General features: G+C 41.2%; 1 protein-coding gene across 6 annotated transcripts in view; it reads right to left on the bottom strand.

The window, feature by feature from the left end:
- The window catches only part of WWP2 (WW domain containing E3 ubiquitin protein ligase 2), a 145051-nt gene that overhangs the window by 107238 nt on the left and 24521 nt on the right, over nt 1-13292 (bottom strand). For all 6 annotated transcript variants that reach the window (XM_060398453.1, XM_042231872.2, XM_027978133.3 and 3 more), the window contains exons 3-4: nt 10181-10328; nt 9705-9826 (exon numbers count right to left, since the gene is read on the bottom strand). In XM_060398453.1, coding sequence (XP_060254436.1) covers nt 9705-9826; nt 10181-10328 — 270 coding nt within the window. The remainder of the gene's footprint in view (nt 1-9704; nt 9827-10180; nt 10329-13292) is intronic.

The following is a 13292-nucleotide window of genomic DNA, read 5'->3' as shown; positions in this document are numbered from 1 at the left end:
AAGAGAAGCCACCGCAATGAGAAGCCGGAGTGCCACAACTAGAAAGTAGCCCTCGCTCTCTGCAACTAGAAAAGCCTGTGCACAGCAACAAAGACCCAACACAGCCAAAAATAAATTTTTTTGATTTAAATAAATAAAGAGAAAATAGTCATTTTACAGTAGAGAACCTAGCACACCCCACCTTAGCCTGATAGACAAAGTTCACGTCATCAGTAATCAAACAAGCTGAGTGGGGTGCCCTCTGGTCTGACACAATAACAGAACGCAGCATCATTTCTAGTGTTCCCGCCAAAAATGTGTGCTCTGAGCCCAAACTGAGGGGAGTCCACAAAAAGACGGCCTGAACTCTTCAAAAAGGACGCTGCTCTCAAAGACAAAAACAGGCTGAGGAACTGACCCCAGATTTAAGGACAACCAAATCCAATGCATAATCTTGCATGGGATCCTGGATGGGGTGGGGGACAGGGGAAGAAATCACTTGAAGTCCATCTTTGCAACAATTGGAAAACATGAATTATATAACAATATTGTAAAAATGTCAGATTTCTTGATTTGGTTAATTTCCTCCAGGGGATCTTCCCAACCCAGGGATCAAACCCGAGTCTCCTGCACTGCAGGCAGATTCTTTACCAGCTGAGCCACCAGGGAAGCCCAAGAATACTGGAGTGGGTAGCCTACCCCTTTCTCCAGGGGGTCTTCCCAACCCAGAAATCAAACCGGGGTCTCCTGCACTGCAGGTGGATTCTTTATCAGCTGAGCAACCAGGGAAGCCCCTCTTAGAAAACACACACTTAGATATTCAGGTATAAAAAAATATAAGGTTTATAATTTGAAATGATTCAACAAATCACTACACACGTAGATACACATATACAGATGATGTTTAAGGCAAACGCATCAAAATATTAGCACATGGACGAAGAGTCTAGGAAATCCTTTGTCCAAGTCTTATAACACTTCTCTGAATTTGAAATTACTGTAAAATAAAGAAATTTGGCTGTTTTTTGTTTGTTTGCTTGTTTTTTTTAATCTACTTCAAGCCATTTTCCCTCCTTGAAAGTGGGACAATCTGGTAGTGCCAAGTTCTGCAATGTTGATGAGGCCAGGTGACAGAGAGGTGAGCTACAAGAGAAAAGGGGGTCTCAGATTCTACCTGCTACCAAGCTAGAAAGAAATGAAGATCACCCAGTGGGCGGGTACAGATGAAACACATGCCGATGGTCACTGAAGTTGGGCAGGTTGGGATTATGTTTGAAAATACCCCAAACAAAAAGGGTTTTAAAAATCAATATTCAACCTCAAAAGCTGGCTTCCGCACAGAGATGACTAGAACCATCCTTAAGAGCCAGACCAGGACTTTTGGTCAAGTCCTCTATGCGCGACCACAGCCAGGTCAACGTCTCTGCTGAGTTGGCCAAGGCTGACCATTACGTAACTGCCGGACCTGAGTAAAACCCTCCACTGTAGCACTGCTGGCCAGCAGGGACGCAGGAAACATGAGCTGGGTCTCCCAGTCTACCTCCAAGTCCACCCAGGGGAAAACAAGGGAGAGAATGAAAGGATGAATTATGTCCCATGGAACAGAAAAATACCAGGTGAGGCAAGCACCACCCTCATGCCCTTTCCCAGGAAAAGTGGTTCCAGGAAGACCCAGCCACAGTGAGAGGAGGGTTACCTCACCTACTGGGAGCCACTTCCCTACAAAACCTTAGATGCCACTCTGGAAGCACTTCTGGCCCAGCAGCTCCCAGAGGAGAACACATGCCAAGACCACACTGCTGAGACGTCCTGTGTTCCTTCAGCATTCACACTTGCAAAGACTGCATTTGTCCAGTCTTTACATTCTCTCTTGGAACAACCTGAGGGCTGCCTCCCATTTAGGCAAGGAAGTCTCATATCAGCAAACTGGGTCTCTGCCTGTCCATCTTTGGAATGTGAACTTTCTAATCTTTGGGAAGGAAAGTATCAGAGGAGACAGAATAATATTAATAACTACCATTGCTACTACGAATGTAGTACACCAACCTGTGTCGGGTACTGTTGTTAGCTCACTGAACCTCAAAACAATATTTTACAGACAAGGAAACAGAAGCATGGAGAAGTGAAGTGACTGTCTGATGTACAAAGCTGGGGGAATCAGGAGTCAAGCCCAGGGAGTTTGACTCCAGAGTCTACACATTCTTAACCACTTCTCTCTACACAACAGATTTACAATCACCAGAAGCAGCCTTGCTCTGCACAGAAGGCATTATGAGTATTATCTGTTATCAGCTATGCCATTGCCAGGTTAGGTTTGTTTTTCTAAGAAAAAGCAGCCCAGTGCCCAAATTTTTCCATCAGATTCGGATCTGATGTGCCTCACAACTCAACCCAGCCGCACGCTCAAAGTGCTGAGGCTGGTGTCAGCAAGAGCTGCGGGAGCTGTAGCCACTGCCATAAGCAACACAGCTCCTGGGAGCCACAGAAACACCCTCCTGAATCGCTCTGGGCTCAAACAGAAAGTCACAATAGCAATTACAAAAAAAGGAGCAGAACCGGCAAAACACAGGGGATGGCAAACAGTTCACCAGCAAATAGTCTCCACTAAAGCTAAACATACGCCCACCCAATGAACCAAGTCCACAAGGTAGAGACAGACAGGTAGACAGATTTAACAGAAGTGTGTGCCTGTGTCCTCCAAAACACATGTGTAAGAATGTCCACAGCAGCGGACTTCCCCGGTGGTCCAGTGGCTAAGACTCCACACTCCCAATGCAGCGGGCTGGGGTTCGGTTCCTGGTCAGAGAACTAGGTCCCACATGCCACAGCGAAGACTGAAGAGTCCTCGTGCTACAACTAAGACCATGTGCAGCCAAATAAATAAATGAAATGGAAAAAGAAAAAAGAATGTTCACAGCAGTATTGCTCATGACGGCTAAAGCCTGGAAGTAACCCAAATGTCTACCAACAGGAGACAAGACAAATAAACTGTAGCATATTCATACAGTAGGATACCACACCCAAGTAAAGAAAAAAACACCTCTCATTTCACACAAAAGCACAGATGCATTTCACAGATATAATGAAGAGCCAGGCACAAGACAACACACTAGCTGATTTCAGTGATACCAAAATTCAAGAAAAGGCAAAACGAATCAATAATGATAAAATTCAGAATAGTGGTTATCTCAGGGCAGGGCAAGGAAGAGACATGTGGAGACTCCTGGAGTCCTAGGAAGGTTCTCTCTCTTGATCTGAGGGGTCATTACACAGATGTGGACATACGTAAATACTCACTGAGCTGTCTCGCTTAAGATGTGTGCGCTTTTAAAAGAAAAAAACAACTTGAATACCAAGGGGAAAAGAAAACCAAAAGCACGAGTAAAGCAAGAATGTTTTCATTATTAAATAAGACAGGACAAAAGTAAAGTCACTAAGCTTTCAACTCAAACAGCTATAAACGATTGACTGAATAAATAAGGCAAATCTAGAGCAAAGGGTAGAAAAAGTTAACATTAAAAATGGAAATTAACATTAGAAAATACAATATAATTGATAAGTCCAAATACATTAGCTGTCCTGTGAAGAAAAAAATCAAAAGCCAAAAATTAAAACAAAAATGTTTATGCCAGGCAAGAGAAAAAAACTGGTAAAAAATAGACAAATATCATAGCTCAGTTGGTAAAGAATCCGCCTGCAATGCAGGAGATCCTGATTCAATTCCTGGGTCAGGAAGACCCCCTGGAGAAGGGATAGGCTACCCACTCCAGTATTCCTGGGCTTCCTTTGTGACTCAGATGGTAAAGAATCAACCTGCAATGCGGGAGACCTGGGTTCGATCCCTGGGTTGGGAAGATCCCCTGGAGAACCAGTCCAGTATTCTGGCCTAGAGAATTCCATGGACTGTATAGTCCACATGGGGTCACAAAGAGTCAGACACAACTGAGCGACTTTCATTTTCACACAAATATCAACATTTTTAAGTGAGAAAAATTAAAAACATTTTTAAAAATGAGAATGCTAAAATCTTTATATTAATAATTTGAATATCTCATGAAATGGTTTTCTCAGAAAATATGAATTAACAAAACTGACACAAGATAAATCAGACAAGCTGAACAAACCAATCATTATGGGGGGAAAAGACTGAAAAAGTCATCAAAGAATTATTTCAGAGAAAGCTGCCAGACCTAGTTGGTTTTATGGGTAAGCTCTTTCCTGCACTCATGGAACAGATAATTCCCATGTTATAGAGTCTATTCCCAAAGTTGGAAAGCACTTTAATTTACTTTATAAAATTAGCCTAGCCTCAATTCCAAAGTTGACAAAAATAGTACAAAACTACAAACAAATGTCACTCATGAATATAGATGGAAAACTCCCAAATAAAATATGAACAAGCAACTCTAAGAAAATTTTCAAGGAATAATCTACCAGAAGCAATTAGGTATATTCTAGAAATTCTAAGGTTGTTACTACATGGAAATTAACATAATACATCAAAAGGAGAAAAATCATGTAATTATCCTAATGGCCGCTTAAAAACTATTTGCTAAAAATTCAAACCCCATCTAGATATTTTTTAAAAGACAACAATGATTAATAAATCAAGAAGACAGGTTACCACCTAATCCTCAACCTCATACCTGAAGAAGTCACTATAATATAAGCTTGGTTATTAAACAGGAAAGGATACCTATTCCATCGCCACTAAAACAGGAAATTGTATGCAAAGCAACTGATAAGAAAAAGAAGTATAATTAACTCCTAAGAGGAGCAAAATTATTGATCTTAGAAACCATATAAACATCTACCAAAGGACTTCCCTCATGGCCCAGTGGTTAAGACTTTGCCTTCCCATGCAGTGGGTGTGGGTTGATCCCTGGTCAGGGAGCTAAGATATCCTGTGCTTCGTGGCCCAAAAAACCAAAACACAGAAAAACAGAAGCAATATCGTAACAAACTCAATAAAGACTTTTTAAATGGCCCACATTTAAAAAAAAAAAAAGTCTACCAAAAGAAACTTGAAAATCTATACTGAGAAGTCAGCAACTGACACTAATAGCCATATACCAATAACAAACATTAAGTCAAAAAACATAATAGGAAATTATCCCACTGAAAATAATATCAAAGCTTCTTCAAAAATTAAAAGAATCTATCTGAAGATAACTTCAAAATGACCTGAGTGAATTTAAAGACATTCCATGTTCCTATGTAGGAAGAATTAGTATGAAAATTCTCCATAAAGGAAACTTTACACATGACAGGATTCCAACAAAATCTCAAGGGATTTGGGGTAGGAGAATAGAAAGAGGGGAGAACCCAATAAAATGAAGTTCATGTGACGGTATTATCCATGCAAAGAAAAAAACAGGAAGATTTTGAAAAGAAGAGAAACTTGAACTGTCAGTTATAATAGCTAAGACAAAGTGATTTTAAAAGGCCAGTTAAAAAAACAAACAAGGACTTCCCTGGTGGTCCAGGGGCCAAGACTCCAAGCTCCCGATGCAGGGTTTGATCTCTGGTCAGGGAACTAGATCCCACACGCCACAACTAAAAGATTCCAGGCACTGCCACTAAGATCAGAGCAAATACATAAACAGAGATTTTAGAAACTAAACAACAAATGAAATATAAAGTCCCCATACAGGCCCAGATATACATATGTTTTTAATATATGCTTAAGGTAGCAACTCAAGTCACTGGGGATATAGATTCAATAAGCAGTGCTAAAGTAATCAGTTAAATATTCGGAAAAATTAAATTAGATCCTTATCAAGAGGGAGGGGGTATATGTACACAAGTGGCTGATTCATGTTGTTGTACAGCAGAAACTAACACACATTGTAAAGCAATTACATTCCAGTTTTTTAAAAAATAGAATAAAAAATAAATGATATCCCTACTCACAGTGAACACAAAAATAAATTCATTTGGATGGAGAATTAAGTTAAAAAAAACAAAATCACAGTAAACTAGAGGAAAATGATCATTTACCTGTTCTCAGAATGAGGGAAAGCCTTTCAAATCATAAAAGAAAAGGCTGAAAACCTAAAAGGTGAAAGATTTGACTACAAAATTTAAAACACCGGTATGGAAAAAAATTTTTTAAATGATTGCAAAATTAAAATGCAAATGAAAAACTGGGAAAACAAAAATTATAAGACAAAGAATAACAACCTTAATATATAAAGAGCTCTTTCAAAATCAAGAGAGAAAAATGCAGTATAAATAAATTTAAAATGCAGTATAAATAATATAAATACAGTATAAGTAAATTTCAGTTCAAAACTGAGCAAAGGACATTAATAAGGCAACAAACACACTTTTAAAAAACATTCTGTCTCCTGGAGTAAATCATAGCCTTAAAAAAAGTGGAGTGGAGGAGAGGGACTTCGAAAACATAACAGCCAAAAGGAGGGAGGGGACCTTGCCCAAACCCAGGTTCAGGGAAACCAACTGTAAAACAATACCTTGAGATAAATGGTGAAATCAAATATGAACTGGGTATTAGTTGAAAATGAGGAATTCATGTAAATATTGCCAGATGTGACAATAGTACTTTTGTAAAAAGAAAAAAAGTAACTGTGTTTAAAATAAAAAAGTCCTTTTTTAATGAGATGCATGCTGAAGAATCTAGGATAAAAGCTTGAAACATCTGTAATTTACTTTAAAATACTGAAGCCAAGGCTAATTTGGTGGTCCAGTGTTTAAGATTCCACCTTGTAAGGGAGGGGACATCGGTTCAATCCCTGGTCCAGGAAGATCCCACGTGCCAAGGAGCAACTAAATCCATGTTCCACAACTACCCAAGCCACTGCCATGGGAAGCCCACACGCTGCAGCCAGACAGGAGCCACCGCTCATGGCAGCTAGAGCCCCCCACAGCCACAAAGAGCAGGCACAGCCAAAAACGAAATACATACGAAATGAAGTAATAATAATAAAATAAACAAATAATAAAATACTGCAGCCAAAAATAAACAGATGAAGCAAATCTGGCATAATGTTAATTACCAAACACACACACACACATATTTTTTCTTCTTACAAACAAATCTAATAAATGCCAAAGTACAATAGAAACCAGCCACATCGGCAAAAACTGATGGCAGGATAAATGGGGAGAACTTCTCTGGAGAGTAATCCTGCAATATGTGTCCAAAGCCTTGAAAAATGTTTAAACCCAGCAAGTCAGTGTTCAGTAATTTAACAAACTGGTACAAAAATCTGTAAACTTGTAAGAGCACCATCACAGCATTATCTGTGACTGTGAAAATTATCTGTGACCACTGAAAATTACTCACGTGTTTAACCCTAAATTTTCACACAGTCATCTGACAGACGACTACCAGACAGACATCAAAAACTGACTTCTGAAGAACAATTAAAGTTATGTTGATATATCTTATGGAACTGCAATGACAGAAAACAGTACGGTAGTTCCTCAAAAAATTAAGAGATTTACCACATGATCCAGCTATTCTACTTCTGAATATATTTCCAAAAGAACTGAAAGCATAGACTTGAAGAGATATTTGCACACCCATGTTCACAACAGCATTGTTCACTGTAGGAAAGAAAGTAGCAATTCAAGTGTCCTTTAATGGATGGATGGATCAACAAAGTGTGGTGTATCCATACAATGGAATATTATTCAACATTAAAAAGGTGATTCCCGGGAAATACCTGGTGGTCCAGTGGTTAGGACTCTGTGCTTTCCCTGCTGAGGGCACAGGTTCAGTCCTTGGCTGGGGAGCTAAGATCCTGCAAGTCACACAGCTTGACCAAGATAAAATAAAATACATTTTTTAAAAAGAGAAAAAAGGTGATTCTGATACATGCCACGTGAATGAGCCTTAAGGACATTATGCTGAGTGAAAGAAGAAAGCCACAGAAGCGCATGATTCCACTTATAGGCAATATCTAGATTCAAAGAGACAGAGAGCAGAATGGTGAGGTTGAGGGAAGCAAGGAAGTTGCTGTTTAATGGGGACAGAGTTCAAGTCTGGCAAGATGAAAAAGCTCTGGAGATGGATGGAGGTGATAGCTACAGAATCACGTGAACGAAATTAATAACACTCAACTATACATTTTTAAATGGTTAAGAAGATGAGTTTTATGTTATGTGTTTTTTATCACAATTAAAATAAAAATATATTAACACATTCTAATGTTTCTTTTTTTTTATAGCCATGCTGCTCAGCATGAGGATCTTAGTTCCCTGGCCAGGGATTGAACCCATGCCTCCTACTTAAGACTTTGCTACAGTGGAAGCAGAGTCTTAAGCACTGAACCATCAAGGAAGTCTCTATATTAATAAACTTTGAAGAAAAAGAAAGCATATTGCAAAATAATATGATCATGTATGATCTCAATTTTGTTTCACTGACTTCTTAAATATTAAGACACTGCATACAGGAAAAAAAAACACCTCACAATGGTATATATCAAAAAGTTAATAGTAATTATCACCAGGTACTGTGCTTCCAGGAGAATTTATTTTCTTTGTGTGTCTGTGCTTTGGTGTAAGTCCCAATTTTTCTACAATTACCTTTGCCATTGAAAGCAAAAGTACGCCAACTGGACACGAGGAAAAGGAGAGAAAAGCACACGCATGTCGGTTGATGATCCTAACAAGAGAATGCCCAGAAGTATATTTCCAAATGACACAGTAAACATAATTACCCTTGAGAATCAAACTATAAAAGGTAGACTAGCATGTGGGAAAATAAAGACCAACTCAGAAGACAGAGCAGGGGGTAGTTCCCTGTAGAATTAGAACAGAGGCAGGCCCTGATTTCAGATGATTCCCAGGTCCACAGTGGATGCATGTCACTGCGTGCCCAGCAGAAAGGAAGAGACTAGGGGAGCCTCGAACAGCACTCACCAGGCCCATCAGAAAGGACAGGCTCAAAAAGGCGAGACCCTTGAATCTCAGCGCTCCCCAGCCCCACCTCTCTCTCAAGCGACATCCATGTTCAGAAAATATTTGCTAGACAGCAGACATCAAGAGAAGAAGGAGGCTTTCTTTCTGTGGCATTCCCTCACCACATCTGGTGCTGCTCTGAATAGAGGCTTTATGAGGGAGGGTCCAGATGCCCCAACCACAAGCTACTCCACTGACCACAAACAGCAATAAACAGACGTTAGGATTTAGATCTCTGTGTAGCAGAGACACGTTGAATAATCATGATGGAGCTTCCATCACATTCCAATATACAGGAAATGTTTATCAAGTGCCTGCACAGGGCGCCGTTTGTAACACCATCCCATGCAGACACTCACGGCACACGTGCACACACACACACATGCGCAGAGCTCCTTTGTTCTGTTTGAGGGATCAGACTGGGAAAATAATGATTTAGGCTGGAAGCATTCAACAGTCTGATTCTACACATCACCCATCAGGAAAAGAGGGGCAGGGGCAGAAGGAGAGTACACATATCCCTGAGGAAAGATCAAGAGGGAAATGTCACTGCATCCCAACACGAAGGGCCCTGGACCAAGAGGGCTGAGTCCCGCAGTAGAGGCAGAGGGCAGCCCTCAGCTTTCTTAGAACTCCAGGGATCCCACGCACAGGGAGCAGAGTCACTGCGGCCCCTGGCCCGGGAGGAAACGGGTCAACCAGGTTTATCCGCCACCTGAGAGAGATCCCCGCCTTCATATCCCTTCCCCACACCCACAGATGAATCACGTCAGCCACCCCTGCACCATACATACTTTTGCCCCCATTGTTCTTCAGGACATTGGAGAGGTTGACGGAGGCGGTGCCTAGCAGTTCATTTCTCAAGGTGTGGCAGCTCCAGACCTTCAGGTCTAAATGACTCTGGGCTGTGACATTCCTAGAAAACAAATACTTGATTCATCACAACCAAGCAGGCCAGTCATTCCTGTAACTGAGAAGAAGGCAGAGAAATTTACTGCTGTCTTCTTGGAGACCAGAGGGGAGACCCCAAAGAGGAAGACAGTCACAGACACCCTTCCCCACCCCACCCCCACCCGAGCTGACCCTGGAACCATCTAGCAAACAATGACTGCTCTGTGAGCTCCACGGTGTAAAAACACCTGAAGAGAAGGCACCTCAGGTACCCAAGGCAGGGGACTAGAGGCTGATACACCACACCTGGATCTCCCACCACCCACTTCTCGACCTCCCCCAGGGGAGCTGCCTTCGGAGAGACGGGGTTTTCTCTTACAAAATGATGATCTCGTTCCAGAGAAGCTCAGAGCTCCCAATTCGCTTTCCAGTCTTCTTGGTCTCGCTGGGGAGTCCATCCACAGCCACTTCCACAAACGAGTTAATTCGAGGTTGACGACTATGCACCTTGGGCTTTGCTGACACCACTGGCCGGGAAAGACAGAAAAAGTCAAGGATGAGTCAGAGGGCTCCCAGCTGCCCCCCTGTGGCACAAGTTCTACCTCTTTTTGTTGTTTCCTTTAAAAGGAAATTTTGCTTTTTCCTCATTCTAAAAAGACTTTTTTAAAATGTGAGGATATAAAAATATATATATAGCACAAGAAAAGAAGATAAGAAAAAAAATCACTCCTAACCTGAAAACACTGGGATGATTATCATTAAGTCATACCAGACTTTTTCTGCTATCTGGTGAATACAGACTTTTTCTAGACTTTCATCTCTTACATCCCTAATTCCTTAAAAATCCTCTCCCCAAAAAATTCATTTCAAAAGTTATAACCTAAGCCCGTTTATAAGGATATGCCATAATTTAGTAAACTATTCTTCCATAGTTGAATAAATTGCCTCCAACTTTTGGCTCAGGAAAAATGACTACAAATGTATAAAGTATCTGCATGTATGTCCGAGTATTCTTTTAAAGGATATGAACATTTTCTAAAGTTCCTAAAACCACTCAATTCCTTTCTAAACCCATATAGATACCCATCAGCACTATAGGAACATATCCATTCTACCACTGCATAGCACTGAGTACTATGTTTTTTTTCACTCTCAGCAAATCATGTAGGTGAAGCAAAAAAATAAACTAAAAAAGAAATAGCATAAAGATAACAGCTAAGAGTTAATGCGCACTTATCACAGATACTATGCTGTGCACACATTATCTCACTGAATCCTTACAGTGAGGCAGGAAATAACATCATCACTGCATTTCACCCACGAGGAAACAGGCTTGGGGAAGCTGGGTCACTGCCCCAGGCTACACATCCAGGAGCTTCGAGCCAGGATGTGCCTCTGGCTGCCTGACTCCACATCATGCCCGAACAGACTCTGCTTATTTGTTCTTATTTGTTTCTTCAGTCGCTAACCGGATTGAATATTTTTCCCATGTACTTGTTAACCATCTGCATCTGATGCTCACATGGTACCTACCAGCTAGCCAGGGACTCAGTACCACCTAAGCAAGCATGTGTCCAGGGCTGGATGCTAGACAAGCTCCTTTTATACTATGTATCAGCCACAGTGGAAACTCCAGGTCACTAGGACAAAACCCATCTACATGGCTTCTATCCTATGCCCCAAATCAGAAGATATAACTGACAGTCCTCACCGGTGATGACAAGACTGCCTGAGCTCCCACCAAAAGTTAGCATACTTCTCCCTCCCAGATCCTTCTGAGGGGTGACAATCCTATAAGGGTCCACAACCTGGGACAGGGCAAAGCCACCTCTGATTCTCTTCTAGCAATCCTTTTCTTCTCCAGGCCCCAAAAAAACAGGAGAGAGAAATCAAGGAACAACAGCAACAAAGCTGTGGTGAAGTTTCAGAAGCAACAATGGATGGTCCTAGGAAAAAAGGTTGTAGAAATGGGAAATGTGGCCCAGAGCGGGAAAATGAGGCTACGACACACAAAGATCGAGGTTAACTGAGGCCACCTAGTGGTACAAGGGCAGCTCTGCGTGTAGACTCTTAAATCTAAAAAGAAAATAAGGACTACTTGCAGAGCCCTACCATTTTGAGCAAGACAGTTTCTTTGAAATCAACAAGTTTAAGCCTTTTATTTAACAGTTGGGCCAACTAAGATCCAGAGAGGTAAGACAATGTACCCAAAATCAGAGAGCTAGTCAGAGCAGAGTTCAGCCTTGAACCAAGTCTCCCAGCTCCCAGGCCAGTTCTGTGAACTCTGCCATCATGTTTCCTTTTGGCCCTTGTTTTTTGTTTGTTTAAATATTTATTTATTTGACTGCACCAGGTCTTAGTTGCAGCATGTGGGATCTAGTTCCCTGATCAGAGATGGAACCCAGGCTCCCAGCACTGGGAACACGGAGTCTAGCCACCGGACCACCAGAGAAGTTCTGGTTTTTGTTTTTTAGTATTTACTTAATATATATGTATATATATATATATATAAATATCAATCACCTCAGAGATGCAGATGACACCACCCATATGGCAGAAAGTGAAGAGGAGCTAAAAGCCTCTTGATGAAAGTGAAGGAGGAGAGTGAAAAAGTTGGTTTAAAGCTCAACATTCAGAAAACGAAGATCATGGCATCTGGTCCCATCACTTCATGGGAAATAGATGGGGAAACAGTGGAAACAGTGTCAGACTTTATTTTGGGAGGGCTCCAAAATCACTGCAGATGGTGATTGCAGCCATGAAATTAAAAGACGCTTACTCCTTGGAAGGAAACTCATGACCAACCTAGACAGCATATTCAAAAGCAGAGACATTACTTTGCCAACAAAGGTCCGTCTAGTCAAGGCTATGGTTTTTCCTGTAGTCATGTATGGATGTGAGAGTTGGACTGTGAAGAAAAGCTGAAGAATTGATGCTTTTGAACTGTGGTGCTGGAGAAGACTCTTGAGAGTCCCTTGGACTGCAAGGAGATCAAACCAGTCTATCCTAAAGGAAATCAGTCCTGGATGTTCATTGGAAGGAATGATGCTAAAGCTGAAACTCCAGTACTTTGGCCACCTCATGCGAAGAGTTGACTCATTGGAAAAGACCCTGATGCTGGGAGGGATTGGGGTCAGGAGGAGAAGGGCACGACAGAGGATGAGATGGCTGGATGGCATCATCAACCCGATGGATGTGAGTTTGAGTGAACTCCAGGAGTTGGTGATGGACAGGGAGGCCTCGCATGCTGCAATTCATGGGGTCACAAAGAATCGGACATGACTGAGTGACTGAACTGAACTTATATACATACAATGTGTGTGTGTGTGTGTGTGTGTGTATATATATACATATATATATATATACATATACATATATATAATTTCAGATGTTTAGAAAAGTTGTGAGATTAATACAAAGAATTCTTATAAACCCTTCACCCAGAATCACCAAACATTAACTTTTTACTGTATCTGCTTTATCATTGTCTT

This window comes from Ovis aries, chromosome 14 (assembly GCF_016772045.2).
Source record: "Ovis aries strain OAR_USU_Benz2616 breed Rambouillet chromosome 14, ARS-UI_Ramb_v3.0, whole genome shotgun sequence".
NCBI classification, from domain to species: Eukaryota; Metazoa; Chordata; class Mammalia; order Artiodactyla; family Bovidae; genus Ovis; species Ovis aries.
The sequence above is the reverse complement of the archived record's forward strand: the minus strand, read 5'-3'. Positions and strand labels throughout refer to the sequence as shown.